Source organism: Pholcus phalangioides, unplaced genomic scaffold (genome assembly GCF_987345545.1).
Source record: "Pholcus phalangioides strain wild (caught in Gottingen) unplaced genomic scaffold, Ppha-v1.0 ptg000012l_1, whole genome shotgun sequence".
In the NCBI taxonomy this organism is placed as follows: Eukaryota; Metazoa; Arthropoda; class Arachnida; order Araneae; family Pholcidae; genus Pholcus; species Pholcus phalangioides.
In genome coordinates this window covers 10,475,708-10,496,070 of record NW_028301605.1, presented here as the reverse complement: position 1 = coordinate 10,496,070, position 20,363 = coordinate 10,475,708, and the positions used below count along the sequence as shown (strand labels likewise).

General features: G+C 38.2%; 1 protein-coding gene across 1 annotated transcript in view; it reads left to right on the top strand.

The window, feature by feature from the left end:
• Positions 1-20,363, top strand: part of LOC149079519 (uncharacterized) — a 95,920-nt gene that overhangs the window by 37,331 nt on the left and 38,226 nt on the right. Inside the window, exon 9 of the mRNA XM_089240165.1 lies at positions 9,557-9,732. Coding sequence (XP_089096291.1) covers positions 9,557-9,732 — 176 coding nt within the window. The remainder of the gene's footprint in view (positions 1-9,556; positions 9,733-20,363) is intronic.

The following is a 20,363-nucleotide window of genomic DNA, read 5'->3' as shown; positions in this document are numbered from 1 at the left end:
CTTGAGACGGAATTTGTAAATAATATGGAAATTCGGTGCAATTAGAATTTTCGAGTTCTCCAATTAAAATACACTTAGTGCTCGAATACCGCCAATTACCAAGATGCCTCATACAAATATGTAAAATAACAAACCCTTGCGCATTTAGGTAAATTCTTTTGCATATTTAAGGGGGGTAAACCCACCTCTTACAGATTTCTACTGATACGCAAACATTCTAATCATTTCAAGAAATCTGAGCATTTATTACGCATATTTCTGGTAGATGGCCAGAGCGCACCTTTTACATATGTCACACCAATGCCGGCGCATTTTCTGTATATATGGGAAATATTTTTCCCTTATTTAGTGAGTACAAACGACACTTTGGCATATCTATAAAAAGGTCACACTTCTCCCACACATATCTAGGGAAACAAATTTCTTCGCATTTTACACTGGTGCAAGTGTTCTTCACGCATATGTACGTGTACAGCTCTACATATATTCCAAGAAACTCTATTTTTTCGTTGTACACCATTAAAGTTGCGCACCCATTTTCAGACGCAATGTATAGGTATAACTGCAATTATTAATTCACTGAACTGCAGTAGCTACCACACCAAGAAAAATCTGCCCAAATCCTTTCCCCTGAAGCTCCTAAATGAGAGCTCATTTACTATTAGCTTTCTATATACAGGGTGGGCAAAAAATCCGTAAAAACTTTAAAAATGAATAAAAACCGGAAAAATAACCGAAATAAAAAAAACTGTTTCCAGGGTTAGCATCGCTAGGTCACAATAAATTTTTTAAGACAGGAAAAAAAAACTAAAAAAACAGCCGATAGGTGGCGCAGGTACGAGCGACTTCGGCGGAAATATGCAAATGAGACGGATATAAGAACTCGAAGCTCCACAACCAGTTCACTGTTTTAAACCGTGTATGTGGACCTACTGCACTCTGCCGTTGCTGGATTTGCTCGCCTGCAATGTGTTATCCCCTCCCCCCCGTGGTGGAGGTGACCACCATGAGGAACACATACTGCTGTAATAAACGATTTGAAGGCATTCTGTTCGTTATTTGCGTATCGTATCTTTTGTTTGACTTGTGTATTTTAGCGCCACTTATCGGCTGTTTTTCAGTTATTTTTTTCCTGTATTAAAAAACTTCATCATGACCTAACGATACTAACCCTGCAAATCGTTTTTTATTTCGGTTATTTTTCCGGTGTTTATGATTTTTTGAAGTTTCTACGGACTTTTTGCCCACCCTGTATATACGTGGATTCGTCTCCCGTAAGTTTTACAAATGTAGACCAACTCACACCGGCTCCGTAGATGTGATTACGATCTAGGTAAGCTTCTTAGATATGGGCTTACTCGCGTGAACTCCTTAATGGGGACCAACAACAACAAACCGACCATGACCCCCACTCTAACCCTATAAGGGATACAGGCTGGCCACCTTTGGTCCGTGGTCGTAAATGCAGACCGATTCCCGTGAACTTCGTAAAAGTGAACTTGATATTTTAAATTTGTACTTGCCTCTCATGCGTTTAGTTCGATGCTAAACCTCTTGAATACTTAACTTTCTATTACTTAGATCCCTAAGCTTCCTCCTGCAGAATTTCTTGTTCTAACATTGTGAACTTAGACACACACTCAATTAGCTCTTAGATCGTGGATTTGTTTTCCCCGTGCTTCTTAAACGCCTGTCTGTACGCATACCTTGTTGCCTTTACAGCGGCAATCCCGAATTATCTCGGGTACTTAAATTCCTCTCAAAGAGGCAATCCCGAAATAACTGGGGTTCTTAAAACTCTCTCAAAACGGCAACCCTGAGCCCACATACCTATGTCAGTTTTCTTCTTCTGATAGCTTGTTGTGATTCCAACCCGTCCTGTGAATCAATTTGCCAGTGTACGGAGTCAGCTTCTATTCAGAGTCTGATAACAGAAGGGGGAAGAGAAAGGATGTTTTCCCTTCGAGATCGTATACGGTAATTCTTACAGCATAAATGACGGAGAACACACGCGGTATTTTTTTTTATCTTCTTTGTTTTATTATTATTATTTGTTTTTGTGCTGAGGGAGAAAGCACTGATCAGAGCTCGCATTCTGGTAAAAAAATATTATTCTTATAATATAGGTGGCAATTTCTAAAACGTTTGGCGATTTATAATGTGACAATCATATTGTGGATCAGGAAAATTCTAAGAACAGCTTAAAGAGTTAAATGTAAAATATAGATTTGTTTGGCTTGAGATTCTTGAACCTAGACGTGCATCCAATGAACAGAAAAATGTACATGCTTTTTTACCGAACATCTTGAAAATGTGCAACTTACTTTTTGGAGTTTTCTAAAAACTGACGCGTTTCCTCCCGAGCTTCCTAAATGCAGATCTGCTTACTCTGGGATCGCTAAACGTGGACGTGCATCTAGTGAGTTTCGAATATGTATAATTATTTACCTCGACCTTTTTAAATTTAGAATCGATTCCCATGACCTCAGCAAACGTAGAAAATACTCCCATAAGTGTCATGAATCTTCACACACTTACCTCACATGAGCTTTCTAAATGCGTATTCGCCTCCCATGAGCTTTTTTGAATGCAAGCGCACTCATCTGAGAGCTTCCTAAATACGTACTCAAGCTACTTCCATGATTCCATGAGCTATTGCGTCTCTACATGGACTCTCTTCCTAAACCTGTACATAGTTACTTCCCATGAGCTTCCTGAATTTGAACACGCTTGCCCTGGATTTATGTGTACGTTCACACCTTCAACAAACTACTAAAATATGTGCTTACCTTCAATGAGCTACTCAATATGTGCGCACCTCTCAATGAGCTTCTCAAATACGTGCTCACCTTCAACGAGCTTCTCAAATACGTGCTCACCTTCAATGAGCTTCTCAAATACGTGCTCACCTTCAATGAGCTTCTCAAATACGTGCTCACCTTCAATGAGCTTCTCAAATACGTGCTCACCTTCAATGAGCTAATCAAATGCATACTGGTTTTTGAATGAGCTGATTAAAAGTGTACTCGCCTCCCAGAAGATTTCTAAATGTATACTTGCCTCTCATGAGCTTCCTAAATATTAACACACTTAACGCTGGGCTTCCTAAATGTGAGCACACTTAACTCTGGGCTTCCTCACTTGTATTTAGTGAGGTACTCAAATGTATACTCGCCTTCAATGAGCTACTCGAATATTTGTTAATCTTCAATGAGCTACTCAAATATGTGTTCACCTGCAATGAGCTACTCAAATATGTGTTCACCTGCAATGAACTACGCAAATATGTGCTCACCTCCAAGAAGCTACTCAAATGTGTACTCGCTTCTCATGGGCTTCCTAAATGTGAACAACCTCACCTCGAGTTTCCTAAATGCATACTCACTTTCCATCAGCTTCCTAAATTCATGCTGACTCCCCATCAGCTTCTTGAAAGTGAACACGATTACCGCGAGTTTCATAAATGTTGAAACACCCTCCTCATATGCCCTACTTCAATGCAAAATACTACTTGAAAAGCTTCTCACTGAGTACCTTCACACATTTGGAGGTTTCGCACCCCAATTTGGAAATTTATTAACCTTTAATTTAATCCATAATTACCATTCTCAAGCTTCGACAACATTCATGCTCATCTTTAGCTCCAAAACACTATATAAATTTTTTTTTTTATAAATTATATTTTCACCTAATACCTGAAAAAAAAAAAAATATTCAGTAACTTTTAAATTCATATAAAAAATAATAAGAAACAAATATAATAGTTTAAAATGTTTTTTTTTCGTAAATTCTCTAAATATTTATCGACGTAACTATTCAAAACACTTCAAAGAAAAAACATTTTTTTTTTCCCGGACCGCATAAGTATCCTTGATACATTTTTCAATGGTTAAGGAGAGAAACAAAAAACTAACGAAGTGTTAGAAGAGAGAGAGAAAAAAATGAAAAAAATTGTTTTTCAGAATTTTTTTTTTCCCGATCCCGGACTTTAGGCTATAAAAATATATTTCATATAAACGAGAGTGAAAAAAAAGAGGATTGTGAGAAAATAAATCACACGTTTCTCCGGGACTATTTTTCTTTCTTCTTTCCCGGTTCTGTTATTGGTAGATGTTCTCAGCTGTGTTTTATGGGAAAAATTTGGGATAAGAAAAAAAAAACATCTTCAAGGGAAAAAAATCCCGAAAAAAAAAACTGGGAACAAGTTTCTAACAATACATTTTTTTACGTTTTTCTTTATTCTTTTAACAAGTATTTTCCCAAAAAGAGTGTTGAAAAATATTTTTTCTCTGTCATGAAAATAGCGGGGGAGATCTTTCCGTTGGAATTCTTTTCTCTTAAAGATTGACAACAAAGAATTTCCATGAGAACTGCTTTCTCCGCTCAAAAAAAATGTGGTTTCGTTATCGTGTGAAAGTTTCTATATTTCTAATTTTTTCCCCAATTCTTTCTTGAGTAGATGTTATACGTCACCGATGGTCTTTTAATGAATGGATTCGTGATTAAGACATTCACTGTTGTATAGAACTGCAAACTGGAGAACGGGGAGGCAGTCCGTGGGCCAGATATGCGGTATTTCCACCACTCGCGGCGCCAGAAGCTTGTACAGGGTGGGCAAAAAGTCCGTAGAAACTTTAAAAATGAATAAAAATTCTCGCCACAGAGATAAACATGCCTACAACGACACGGTTATTCAATCGTTCCGTTTGACTCGTAGTCTGAGATATCGACGGCATATGCATTGCACAGAAACAAACTTAGCATTACGTTCATAACTCATACACGCGCATTTTTCAGCATGGTCCGGCTCTTCTCCGACCACTTGCTTGTGGCTCTTCATTGAGACAGAGTGGCGGGTCATGATTTAGTTTAGGAGGAGGTCGTTTTGTGCACTGTTGCTGTAGAAAGTTTAGATTTGTAAATTCGTATCTAGCAATTTTGGCATGTACAGGGTGTGATAATATTGACGGACCCGTTTGAAAATATAATAATGAAATAGTAGGAAGTATATCAATGCAACCCCCGATGTCTGTAATGTGCTTGGAAAAATGAAAATATTCATTCCGACAAAATTCGAAAATTACTTGAATTTCTGTCCAACAGATGGCACTGCGATCTGAGAAATCGAAAGTACTGTGCCATAAATTCGAAATACCACTATTTTCAGCAACAACATGGTGCAGTCACGGAACAAAACTCCCAGAAAAAAGTGCGAATGTTTCACCCGGGATTCGGGAAATAGCGTATTTAAAATTTTATAGTTCAGATCTCCATCTGTAAATGCATTTTGTAACTAGTTTCAATTCGATTCAAACCAACCCGAATGAGATGATTGCATAAGTTTTAGCGAATTCTGTTCCATGTTATTGCTACAAATGTTAGACATTCTGGAGAATATAATGGATTTTTACATATTATACTGCAGTCAGGAATGACATTTCAAGCATTATCCATCAGTGAATAATTTATTGATATCGAATAAATAATTGCTTTTAACATTAATAGATTCTAGAGATTTTGATAATTCTAACGGTATTAACAGTAGGCAGTTTTTCCAAGCAATGATATACCAAAAAACCCACTAGTATAACAATGACGTTTCTAAATATTTAGCTACTTGGGATAGCATTTTAAACAGTTCACTAGTAAAAATTATTTTCCATTCGATTCACTGATGGCAACGCCATTTTACGATCACCGAGTTTCGCATTAATTGCTATACGCGCATAAATTTAGCAAGAACTGGCTTATCGAATACTTTTCCTATAATTAGGCCTATAATAGTCCTAAATTAAAGCTGAAATCGCAATTACCTTGTCTCGAGCTTCTCATTTGCATAATTGCTGGCTTTCCAGCTCTGAATCCAACTTCACATGGAATTATTTTGGACCTCACCATCATATAGTCTGATTGCCTAACTCATACATAATCTTCTATGCTATCACTTTCTCTACAAACTGTCCCCTAATTGTGTGCACAGGGGATTATTAACCAATCTATATAACCGTTGACTTCGGAATTGCGTTATTTGGACCCATGGGGAAAAAAAGATAACTACGATAAAAAGCGTTACTTTTGCACCAAGTGGTCAAAAATTGAACTATTTTTCTTTTTATTGAATATGTCTATTACGCCCAAGGGCCGCAACTAGGGGTGGGAGCAGGCGGGTCTTGTACCCCGGGTGCTGGACGGAAGGGTGCACCGAATGCACCCTTTAACTGCTTTTTCTAGAAAAAAAAGTTAAAATTAGAACAAAAACTCTAAAATTAGAACAATAAAAATAGTACAGTACGTGCGAATACAACGGAGATTTTTGTGAATTTTTTTCGCCAAAAAAATTCCGCCAAATATTAGTGAAATTACCCAATGTCATCAAGAAAATTACCAATTTGGCAGCTTCAGCTTTACGCAGGGCCGCAACTAGGTGTTTAGTCAGCCAGGACAAGCCTCAAAATGCGTTCTTGCCCCGGCTGAAAAAAGTATCTAGTTGTTACCCCCATGATTCATATATATCCTATAGTGCAGGTGTAGGGCTAAGAAATTCTGAGATCTCCACATTACCAACCAATCAGACTCAAGCAACTGTGACGTCATAGAAACGTCACAGCAGACCGCGAGGCTACCGCAACTTTTGATCCATTTGGCGCCACCGTATTTCCTGGCGACATTTAATAATGGATATACTAAATTCAACTTCAGCTCGGCAACCACCATTGGTACAGTGGGAAGTTCACGGGACGCTTAAAACGGATGTTGTGAGTTCGAGTCCCTTCGAACCCGTCAAATTTTTTTTCCTAACATCGTCGTTTGAAAAATTTAATTTCTTATTGCATTTAATTTCTTTTAATCGTTGCACAGGATAAATATGATTTATTATATTATAATTAATCACAAATTGCCAGATGCACGGGAATGGGTGGGTGGGGGAGGGGGTTGTTTCCAAACAGCGAACTTGCCGATACAGGGGAATGGGGGGCGGGCACCCCCGTACAATAAGTTATCGTTTATTGAATCACTAAAAAATGTTTTCATTTGATTTCTGATTTAATCCAAATGTGGTTCAGTTGCATCAAGTTCACAATAATAAGGGCTCGCGAAGCTGGCCCTGCTATCATTTATTGATTCATAGAGTGCCGACCTATTCCTTTGTTATTGGTTCATAATGGTAATAGATTCATCAGGAAACCAAACATAGAACTTGTGTTTCGGCAAGCCACTGTATTTATTGCATGTCAATATATAATTATTATTATAATATATATATATATATATATCATTATTATTATGATCGTTATATTATAGTATTGTTAAATTATATCATTGTAATATTATCGTGTGAGCAACGAGACGTCATTACAAAATAAAAGCGAAATCTTTAATAAACGCTGGTGCTTGGCGATAAGTTGCCAAACGTAACAGCAGGAGATACACTTTACAACGTCATAGTAGCCTGATTCTGATTGGCTGATAATGTGGTAAGACGAAAAACTTAGAATTTCTAAGCGTTAGTTACAGCAAGTTTTATCAGAATACCTCCATCACAGAATAGGAGCTACATGCGTCTGAGTAGTGTCAGTTTATTTACGACTACCCTGTACGTATTTTCCATTAAAATATTTCGAAAATTACCGAGCAGTGGATTCATGACAATCCACAAATTTCCGGATGAATTAAATGGCTCGTGTTTGAAACGCACACAACGGTACTTTGGGTGATATTAATAGCCGTTATAAAACGAGGCCCAGAACTTTGTCACTAGATGGTGACAAAATTATGAATCCAAGCGAGAAAATTTCGGCATCTTTCCAAAAAAAAACCTTTTTCTTCCTAAAACATGGCGGAAATTTCTAGAGTTTGTATTATATTCACCCGATTTGTCACCAACTACTTATCTACATGTTCCTAAAGGAAAGATACGTGCCAAAAATGTCTCTGTCCTCGACGTTTTGTGGGGTGAATTCCACCGATGAGTTAGTTGGAAGCAAATAATTATGCATGTTATTATTGTTTTAGAGAGATGGTTTTGTGCGTGCCAAAGCATCTGAAGTGAGGGATCTCCGCTATATTGCTAATTAGAGCATTAAAACTCTGCGACGGCTAATTGGGCTCTTCGCTTGTCGAGCGTATAGTTATACTGTGATAAGCACCTAATATTCGGTCTTCTTATAGTCAGAAATTGTGTGGAAGTTATGATAAAGTCCAAATACAATTTTCTCAACCAAGAACAGCGCTATTGAAATTGTTAAAAATTGCCACTGAATGTTCAGTGAGGAATTTGTTAAATTTCATCAGAGCTGTTGTTTCTGTAGTGTTTATAATGAGTGTTAATTATGTTGGTTGTAATTATCTACGTGTTTTCGTTGACACAGATGTGAAATCCGCGTACATGACTCAAATAAGTCTAGTGCAATTATAATTTGTTATAGATTAAAATTCGTATATACAGTCGAATCCCGTTATAACGAACTCCAAGCGACCGGAGAAATCAACGAAATTTCGTTATGAAGGAATTGCACGTTTTTGCATTGTTTCCATGTAAACTTATCTGAGGATTAGAAGTGTTCGTTAAAACGGGATTTTTTCTATAACGGTATTCGTTAAAACGGAATTCGACTGTATATATATATATATAGATACGTGTGATGTGTTCCGACATCTACATGTGGTGTTCCTTAAACTCGTAAATAGTTTAAAAATTCGGGGAAAAAAATTGACTTAATTGGTATATTCCAATGCAGTTTTTGAGAAAAAAATTATTTCCACGAAAGAATAATTTTTTCGGGTATAAAAAAAAAGTCAGTCTAAATTTTTGTCGGTAGAAGACGCTGCATGAAAGCACTAGAAGTATGCAAATCAGAATGCAGGAGCGTAGGATTAAGAGCTCATTTCTGAATTTTCTTGTTACTGGCACTTACATAAGATTTTCATTGTGATATTGACATGGATGGATAAAACCCTATTGTTGAAATTGCTTTACCTCAACCATGTATCGCCTGCTGAAGCTTCACGGACGTTTCAGACGCAGAAGAGATTGAAGAAAAAGGTTCAGGCTCAAAACTCTATGATTTTCTTTTGTGCAGCGCCGTATGTCGACAAAAATTGGTTTTTTTTGTACTTTAGTTCAAAATCTCTATTCGTGTGAATAACTTTTCGCAAACCGCATTCAAATATGCCTATTCCTTACGGCGGCGTGACCACGAAAAAAAATTGTTATCGCTGGAAGTCTAACACCGAGGGGTTAGCGCACCAACCTCTCGGTGATTACGAAAACAGGCTGGCGTTCGGAATCGCAATAAATTGGAGGTCCCGGTCTAATTAGCCCCCGTGTACAGAAAACGACCGTGGTGCGACAGAAATGACAAATGACCAATTCCTCTTCAATTTTTACAAGAAAAACGGGGAACCTCGTATTTTTCGGATTGTTGATGATTGTAATGCAAACTTGGAAGGAATTGATTTTTTTTTAAATATTTATTACCTGAACACCATAGAGTTTTCATAAATACAGTCGAGACGTTATATGATGATTAAAAATAAATCCATGTTTTTCTCTCAGTTTCGGTTGAATGTAAGCCTGACCTCATACTCGCCAAAGTCCAGACAAATGCTCTCTTCAAAGGAAAAGTTTACGCCAAAGGTCGCCCAGTTACATGCTCGACAGATGTCAGGAACAGTTTGGAGTTTGCATTGCCCATACCGTTGACGGGACCCGACTGCGGGACAGTGACAGAGGTAAGTTCCACGATGAAAAAAATGTATTATGGTGTCAAATTGATTGTAACCATTGAAGTAATTGGAAGTGTACTTGGAATTCAAAGACTCGATTCAGTGCAGAACAGTTTTTTATGCTCAATCATGCTCAATCCTTTCCCCCCTCCCCTTTTTGGGCTATTTCATTCTCTTCTGAGGACCGAGCCGTAAGTGTATAGTGAAAGCCGGACCCTTGTCTTTTACCCCTGATTTTCATTTGTGCTCCCTCCTCAGCCATGGATCTCCTCATACGTCGGGTGACCATACGTCCCGTATTTCCCGGGACAGTCCCGGGTTTTCGGGGTTTTTTGGCTGTCCCGATTTTTTCGCAGAAAAGTCCCGGTTTTTCGCGTATTTTCAACGAAGCCAACTTGATTTTTTATTCTTCATTTCATTCATCAAATCAACGAATAAAATTATATTCCCAAATTACGACAATTACTTTAACAAATTACAATGTTCATCTCGTGTAATTACAATTTATTATTTTAATTCAATGAAATGTCAAATGGAGATTCATTTCCCGCGATTGGCGACTTTTCTGTGATTTTCACATGAAATGGTAACTTTACTCACTTTTGGCATTATTTTTGGCGATAAATGACAATGTCCCGTATTTTTCCGTATTTCGAAGACGAATTTCCCGTATTTTTCTCGAACAAATATGGTCAGCCTACTTATGCCTGATTTTGTCGTAGTCACCACTCAGATAACTACCACGGCTCATCTTCTACCTGATTTTCACTCACCGCCTCCCCTTAGCCAACCGTCATGGCTCTCCTTCTATCTACTACTAAACCACACATGCACCTCGTCCATATTCCTTTGTGGAACCTACGTATAACGAATTGGTACATGTTGGAACGTGCCTGTACGTATAGTGAAACCTGGCATGAAGTTTGTTTCTGTGGTAATGCGTGTTATGTGTAGTGCTGCCATCTGCCAACAGTTTTTCTAACTATGAGTGAAGTGTAATGATTGAATAGTTTATCGTTGTAGGCCTGTTGCTCTCTGTGGCGAGACTTTTTTAATGAGGAAATCGGCTCGCATTTGCGCCTCGAAGTTGGGAAGCTCCCCTTCTACCTGATTTTCACTCATGGTTCCCTCAACCAACTGCCATGACTCCGCCTTCGACCTGACTCCCTCGTGGCCTACCTTTAGCCAATTTCCATGGCTCAATTTCTAAATGATTTTCACTCGCGGCCTTCCGTTAGGCAACTATCGTGACTCTCCTTCTACCTGATTTTCACTCGCATCCGCCCCTTAACCAACTATCATGGTTTCCCATCAAACTGTCGGGGCTCTATTTTTACCTGGTTTTCACGTTTTTGCCCCGTTAGAATAGGGGGAAGGGGCGCAAATGGACCATGCGGCACCAGTTTTAGATGAAACCGGAGTAGAATTTAGTCGGTATATAAAATTACTTCAGAGACAAGTTATCAGTAGAAATTGCTTTAATTTTCAGAATCTCGTCGACAGTTTCACGACTCGAGTGATTCGGGGGAATTATAGAGGTCAGAGTATGTACCAGGGTTTAGTGGCGAATGGGAAAGCAGGCAGGAGTCTGACTCATGGAATCCTGTTACGAAACCCCAAAATGCATCTGCACTTACAACTAGAGTGTTTGATTTGCATCGGGAATCGAATTAAATGCCGTAGAATTCCGACCACTAAATCTTTCGAAAGCTATAATTTTCCGTGCTGTTATCTACGTCGGAGAGAAAACGTCTTATATACGTTTCTCTCTTGGGCCACGAGCGTTTACAGAAGTAACGTTTTCCCTCGAAAATGTTATTTTCCATTCCTCCCCCCACTCCATCCAATCTCATAAGATACAGTAGTAGTAGTAGTAGCTCCACCAAGCCGCCGTAGACATTAAAACGAATTCCCAATGCCTTTTACGAATGCCGGCTGTCAAGATGTTTCCGAAGGATTTCCTTTTACAAGATCCATTGGCTTTTCAAACTACGGGTGGTATTCAAGTTGATGTATAACTTGGTAACAAGAAATATTTACAAGGTATAGCAGAGGAACGTGTAAAACCCCTGTATGCGGTACGGAGGACGAAGATGGCGCATATTCTCCAGAGAGATGCGGAGCTTGGGCTTATCACATTGAGTGGATGGAATCGCGGGTACATTTTTCTTGTAGATAAAGATCGCTATTTCAATACCTCTCCCAACAGATAAAGGGGGCCTTCTCTGCAAAGTTCCGAGAGCCGTTCACGTTCATTTTATTTGCCCCTGTTTATAAAGTCAAAGATCCGAAAGCTCTTCGCGAGTAACAATCGCGATACTTTTTCTTAAGTGCTTGACAATGCCTTTGGAAACGAATTTCACTCGTTACTTTTCAAGTCCAGCAGGGAACACTTTTAGAATGGCATTTAAGAGCTTTTCTCTACGAGGAATCGATACCGGTTTCAATTAACTTAATGGATAATTTCATTAGCTCTGGATTATATTTTGATGATTATTCGGGCGGGCATACTTGAGAGTTTTGTTCCGAAAAAGGAGCCTTTTATTTCCACTAATGATTCTAGTCATCAAATTTAAATCCCCGTGTTTTCTAAATAATCGCTTTTGATTCCGTTTTGACTCGGTGTTGATCGATTTCTTTTTCGCGGCCAGAGTACTGATGAAACTGTGAAAACCGCGTGATTTCTTTAGAACAGTGCAGTGTGATCGATCAGCAGAATACACATATCATAGCAGGATGTTCTTTTCTTTATTATAATATACTATATAGAATAACAGAAATGGCCAAACAGCGGTTTATTAGCTCGAACATAGACTTTCAATAAAAAAACTTCTGATGTGTTTCCCAAATGTGTGTGTTGTATGTGTTGTCCCTTAAAAATTTTCATTAGCTTCACCAAATATGTTTTTGAATGAAATTTTTAGTATACTGACCAAAATCTGAGGTATCTCAACTATTGTTTTGTTAAATTCTTTCTAAAATTCAACAGAGCCTTTTGAGACGCTTTGGGGTTACCGAATTGCTACGGAAATCTGGATAATTTGATTTCTTTGGCGTTACGTTCACGCATTATTTAGAGCCGTATTCACCGACATGGTTTAAACTGTAGTCACAATTTTTGGATAAGTGATCAATAAAGATTGGTTGAAAACCTGAATTTAACTAATCCGTGTCGATCTCTTATCAAAAAATTGTGACCATAGTTAACACCATGTCGGTGAATACCGCCCTTACCACTCTTCTAGTCTGTGACCGAAAGCGTAATTTTATGAAAACATTATTATGGTAGCTGGTTACTTGAATAGCGTACTTGAGAAGTTTAAAGAATTTTCACATTAATTGCGTTTTTTAATTTTTAGTTGATGTTACATTTCAGAATAATCATTTTCGTTATTAGTATATATTCACGAATTTTATCTAACTGATGATACGGTGATGTTTAGTGAGATCATGTGACAAAAAGTTAAAAAAATAATTATATTTGTATTTTTTATAAACTGATTTCTGAAAAAAATAGAAAGTAAAAAAAAATTGAAAGTAAATCCGAATTTCGAACTGCAAGAAAAAAATTACTAAACTTCTATGTGAATAAAATTGCCAAAATACTATGGTACCCCATGAATATAGACGAGTAGATCACAACTTTGCCCAAGAAGTCACCAACGAATAAGATAAATGTATGAAAATTTCACACTCCTAATACATTTCGTCATACAGTGGGTGCCGTCTTCAGAGGGGAAAAAAAATTTAACTTTAACAACTAATGAGAAGCTGACCGAGGATCCACTTGCGTTGGATGCCAACTCTCAGTTGCTCAGCGGTAAAAGTACTTCTGATCACTTCAAACGTCGTGGTCAGAATGAAGCTGAAAGCCTGCGTGAAGACTAATGAAACGCCCAGCAGGCGCTCAGCTTCATTCTGACCACGATGTTTCAAGTGAAGAGACGTACTTTTCTTCGGTTGAGCGACAGAGAGTTAAGATTTGGTATCCAACCCAAGTGGGATCCTCGGTCAGCGTGATTAGTTATTAAACATTTTTATTTTCTCTGAAGACGACACTCACTGTGTATTTTTCGTAATATTTGCCTTATTCTTTGGTGACTTCTTGATAGCATTGCATATCTTCTGATTCCCGTAAATGAAAAGATCTCACAAAAATATGTATGGAAGTCACAAGAAGGAAAAAAAAAGTTTTTAATAAAGCAATGCACCAGTCGAAACGACTCAAAAATTGTTTTTACAAAACCATGAAAAGAAAAATGAATGTAAATTTCCATCATGTTACGCTCTCATTAAAGTAGTTGCTGTAAAAAGTCTGAGTAATTTCAGTGTTAGAGCAAATTTGAAGGTAGATGTCATTGATTTATATTGTCTTTTTTTATTAGATCTCAAAATATGTGTTTCAAAAATTGTAAACAGAAAAGAAATTAATATAAATCAATAGAAAAAATTATATATTTAAATTCAATAAAAGAGAAAAATCTCTGTGATAAGATATTCTGGGATATGTACTTCCTAGGGGCTCCACGGCCACTCGAAGATAATATAATAAATTAATAAATTTGATAAACAAACAAAAAAAGAGGCCTAAAGGGTGCCACCATATAAATAATATATTAAAAAGGGTTCCGCCATAGAAATTATACACTGAAAAGGGTTCCGTGAGTCAGAAAAGGTTGAGAATTGCTGATGTAGAGAGGTTATATCGAGAAGTAGCATTGCCATTAGGTGCAACCAAATTCATGGTGTTGTTGGCATCTCTTCTGAATTGGAATTGTTAGTAAAACCATATAACGCATTTATAAACATTTATTCGTCAGGAAAATACTCTAATTGATTACATGATGAATAAAGTTCAGTTAGTATTTGCTTCACCCCTGTAAAGTAGCTTCCTCGGCGTCAACATAACATTTTGTACAATCTGTGCCATAACTACGCAGGTGCAACAGGTGCACCCACTCAACAGGGGCACAGAATGGGCCTGAATGCAAATTCTTGCACAGGGCACAGGAATGGCTAGTTACGGCACTGTGTACAACACAGAAAAGAGCTTCGCTTAACACTTTCGGAGGGCAGATAGTACACAAAATACCCATGTCATTAATCATCCTCGAAAGAACAAATACTGACGAGGAATTTAAAAATATACGTAAGTGATTTTGAGTGAAATATAAAGATTATCGTTGTGTAGCAGTTTGACAATCTTCTCAAGAAAATATGGTTACAGAGGGATTTATCGTAGTAAATGATATCTTTGTATCGAGATGGGTCTCTCATTAATCTATAGGAAATTCCAAAAAAGATTCGAGAAAATATCGTTGTGTAGATGGATTTATCGTTATATCGAGTATCGCTGTGTAGATGGATTTATCGTTATATCGAGTATCGCTGTGTAGATGGATTTATCGTTATATCGAATATCGCTGTGTAGATGGATTTATCGTTATATCGAGTATCGCTGTGTAGATGGATTTATCGTTATATCGAGTATCGCTGTGTAGATGGATTTATCGTTATATCGAGTATCGTTGTAGGGAGGTTTCACTGTATTAATATCCATTGGATTAAAACTTAAAATTAACGTAGAATTTGAAAGAGCAATAATTTTTTTTCAAAAGATTACTAAAAAAATTGAAAATATTATTCAAAAAATTTGAAAATTCGCAAATAAAATAAAATAGCAGAAATTGAATATCAGTTTAAAAAAAGCATACAAAACATAAAAATCTATGAAAATTAAAAGAAAATTTTAAAATGAATGCCCTGAAAAATAATTTTAATCAGAAAGAAATACATAAATAAGACAAAAAATAACAAAAAAATAATAAAAAATTATCTCAAAGCCGGAAAATTTAATGAACATTCAAAAATTAAAAAAAAAAAAAAAATTGAACAAAATTGAAAATATCAGAGTAAAGCCTGAATTACACTATAAAAGTTTGATAAAAGTCCTTTTATAAAACTTGAAAAATCCAACCAATACAATTTATTGGTTACATTCTAGAAAATGCAACCGGTGACCTTATTGGCTGCCTTTTTCAACTTTTATAAAAGGACTTTTACCAAACTTTTATTGTGTAATCCCGGCCTAAGAACAGAAGTTCATGTTAAAACAACGGAATGTATGACTATTGGTAAAATCAGTTTTTTTCTTTTCGTCGGATTTTTTCCATAATTCCTGTGAATTTTTCTCTTCATATTCTCTACGTACGTGTATGTTACTGCCAAATCCCGAAGTGCGGCCAATTCGCGAAAGGACCGAGAGGTTTGGCCAATTTCCGAAATGATTCGGGCTTTGGCAGACAAATTCAGACTCCTGTCCAAAGTTCGATGTACTGATGCGAGACTGTCCGGTAGACGCAAAAATCCATTTATTTTCCTCGCCAACGTATGATACATGGCTATATATAGTTAGCCGTATTGTATTTTCACCATGGGAACGAGAGAAAAAAAAAACCTATTTGTATAATATAGACATGTTTTCTGTCAAATCTTGAAGAAGAAAAATGACTACAGCATCATTACTGCGATTGATTGGTTGCAGTAACTAACGTGGACATAATTATCACGGAAAAGTGCGCCAAATTGGCGATGGCCCCCCCAAATTATGTCTTTTGTTATCCGAGAGAGTTCGACGGGGGATCTTCCGCCACTTCGTAAACTGGCTACTACTTCTACTAAACCACCAATGCACATCGTCCACATTCCTTTGCGGAATTGTCACATGTTGGAATATGCGTGTACGCGTTGTAAACCTGACATGAAGTTTGTTACGAGTAGTGCTGTCATCAACCATCAGTTTTTCTAACTATGAGTGAAGTGTAATGACTGAATAATTGTACCGTTGTGTAGGTTTATTGCTCTCTGTGGCGAGACCTTCGAAAGGGAATATCGGCTCGCATTCACGGCTCAAAGTTGCGAGCGAAGTTCGCGAACTGGCTGGCCCGAAATTCGGACATTGACCAGGTCAATATTCAACGTAGTCATCCAATCGCGAACTGGAGAATTCCCGGCTTTGGCGGTCACAGTACAAAACTGAATAATATTATTTAAATAGTATTTCAAAGTTACTAACCTAGTCTTTCGATAAATGATAATAACTTTCTCCCGAATACTATCTCTATTCCTGGAATTTTTCATCCGGAATACTACAGTAAATACAGAACAACGAGTGCCGAGAAAGTCCCTATTAATATTGCAGTCAAAACAAACAGTTCTGTCTTCACAAAAATAGCTCAGTGGATACTCCGTAAGCTTGTCCAATCCTAGTCACTGCCAATGACAAAAAAAAAAAAAAAATCGGAATCGGATCCGAGATTTGACAATAATAATAAAGGAAGAAAAAAAAGATTTACGTAGGCGGGTGTATACAGTGTGTGAATCCAGGACCCGATCAAGAATTCAGACCCGTATCTCCCGATCCGGAAATCCTGTCTTTTCGATTCTCGTCACATACCCGCTCAGAGCTACAAGATAATCGATGTCAACAGGATCTAAGTTTCGACGATTTTCGGGAAATAGCGGGTAGCGAAAGAAAGAAAGAAATGCCCCGAAACATAGTAGTTTTCGGTGCCGCGTTCGCAGCAGTCAACTGTATTTTGGTTGGAATGTTGTCCGGATTTCTCCGGGTGATAGTTGTAAGCACTTTATTACTTCCTTTTCCTGTTCCATCGAGAGTGAAAATCTTCAGAAGTTTTTTTGTTTTTTAAAAAAAGGGAAGAGAAGGGGGGGGGGGGTGCGAAGCGTAACTATATCCTGAGAGCTCTCTTAAGTTCTGCAATAAAGCGAGGATATTGCTTTGTGATTGAAGTGACAGATTGAAGTGGACAACTCTCACACACACACGTGCGCCGAAAAAGAGCTCCTTTTAGACTTCGATTAACCTGACGTGACGGGTGTGATGTAAAAAAAAAGTGTTGTGAAGAGCTTAGACCTTTTGAGTAAACAGAGGAGCCACATTTATGGTTTTGCAGCCCGTGGGCTACACGAATTTTGCAGCCCTTTTCAAAGTTCTTTGGTGTAATTTTTCCTAAAATTAGCCACCCTGTGGTAGAGAACCCGCTTGGCCTCCCCACCTACTCCTGCAAGTATACCTGTGTCTCTAAGTTACTCTTTTGATAACTCCCATGCTGACGCACTCTTTTGGTCACTCGCATACTTGTACGCAGTATAGTTCACTCTTTTGGACGCTCACTGGCATGGTTCCTTGCTTTATAGGTGACTCTTTTGATCATTTACACTTTTAAACATGCTCTACGTCAGTAGTTCTCAACCTTTGGAAGCCCACAGCCCGGTAGAATTATTCTTTTGAGTGGAAGGCCCAGTCGTGAGCTCGCTTAACTGGAAATGAATTGGGGGAAATTAAAAACGATGAGTCACTCACGGACCGGTTTGACTGATCTCAGAGCCCGGTGCCGGACAGAGGCCCGGCGGTTGAGAAACACTCTCCTAGGTTTCGCCTAGATAATTCTCGAATCTCTCCTTCCTCAGCAAGCCAACTTCTTCTTACCTGTCCCACAAGTCTTCTCTTCACTTCTGATACTTGTGAGCACGGAGCCCACTATATACTATTATCCTTTGCAAACTTTTTCCTACACAACCCTGCCTCTTTTGAGGTAACGGAAGTAAGTTGCTCTGCACCAGTCCGGGTTGTGAGTGGATCTATCTATCTGTCTATATGTACACAATAAAAATCTGCTCTGGCATGAAGCGTCAGAGAAATGGCAACACCATTGGCAAATATGCACAACTGGAAGAAAAGTCTTCGACGTAATACCAAAAGTGGGTAAAATGAAAGAAGTCATGCCGAGAGAAATAGTAATGTTCCTCACACAACACGGTCCATTTGGTGAATACATGCAAAGGTTCAAAATCAGCCAGACCAGAACGTGTAGATGCGGCCATCCGGGAAGCGTAATACACTATGTGACACAGTGTGAGTACACAAAGGGATACCATTTACAGGCGCCACCGGACGGACGAGAGATCTTGTTTAAACGGAACATTATTTTACAAAGAACTGCAATGACAAAACTACAAGACTTGAGCTATCTGATGAACAATAAAGAAACTATTTTGATAATAACTGGAAGCAGTGAACATTCCACTAGTGATTTGGAAGTAGAATCTGAAACAAACGCAGATTCAATATAAAGGGGCGCACTTAGGCTCCCATACCATAATATTTAAGTAATACACACTGCATAATTTATGATTGGGAATCAAGGACATGTTGTGTATATGTGAGCTCTTTATGAAAGTAAAGAATTAGTATCCTCACACACCCTATCATAAAGGCGGCACACGCACACTCAGCGACCCTGTCGTAAACAATAGGAAGAATAACCAAATGTTTTTTTTTTTTCACTTATTATATAGTATAATAATTTTGTAACCTTGCATATTTTTTTGTATGAGCTCATATAATGACATTTGTTCCCAATATATTGCACATTATGCGCATCACCAATTATATAAAAAGGGAAATTTATATTATGTAAATAGCGTATATTATATAAATATATTATGAAATATATGCGAGTAATTCAAACGCGAACGTCAAGCACTGTGAACGGAGGTTGTGTTTGATTATTCCCGTCGCACTTTTATAGTATGATAATAATTTTGTAACCTTGAATAGTTGTATGAGGTCATGGTCATATTTGTTCCCAATATGTATTACCTTCATAGTAATGTTTATGTGCATTCCAATAGTAATGTAAATAATATATGTGAGTAATTCAAATGTGAATGCCCAGCACTGTGAACGGAGGCTCTGTTGATTATTGCCGTTGCAGTGGAGGCTCTGTCTGTTTTCTGTGAGTGGATATTGCATATTCCGTAGAAGGAAAGGGAAACAAACCTGCCCAGCACTGTGGACGGAGGCTTTGTTTCTTCGTCAGACTTTGTTTCCCGTCACCGAGGAGGCGCTGTATAGATAGATAGAACCACTCACAAACCCAGACTAATGCACAGCACCTTACTTCCGTTACCTCAAAAGAGGTAGAGTTGTGTCGGAAAAGTTAGCAAAGATTTATGGGGTGGCTCCCCTTGCACCGTGCTTGCAAGTATCGAATCACTCGCGTCGTTCTCCCCCATGAAGACAGCCATCAACTCGATGCAACGTACAAGCCATTTGACTTAAATGGATAGCTGAACCCAATGACTAGGAGGAAAATTTACACGTGTGCCCAGTGGCACATAATGGCTGGAGACCGCAGCTTGGGATTGAAAAGTGTGGAAAAGACTTGTGGACAAGTAAGAAGTTTGCATGTTGAAGTGAGAGTGATTTGAGAATTGGAGGTGCTGTATATGTATTTTGTGTACATTGTGTATTTAGACCATTGTCAAATATCGCCCACTTCAACATGCCGACTCCTTACTTGACCCACAAGTCTTTTCCACACTTCTTTTGGAATCCTAGGCTGTGGTTCCCGGCCCTTATGTGCCACTGGGTGCACGTATAATTTTTCCCCCTAGTCATTGGGTTCAGCTATCCATTTCAGTCAAATGTCTTATACATTGCATCGAGTTGGCTGTCTTCATGGGGGAACGGCGCGAGTGATTCGAAACTTGCGAGCACGGGGCGCCACCACTATAAATCTTTGCTAATTTTTCCGACACAACTATGCCTCTTT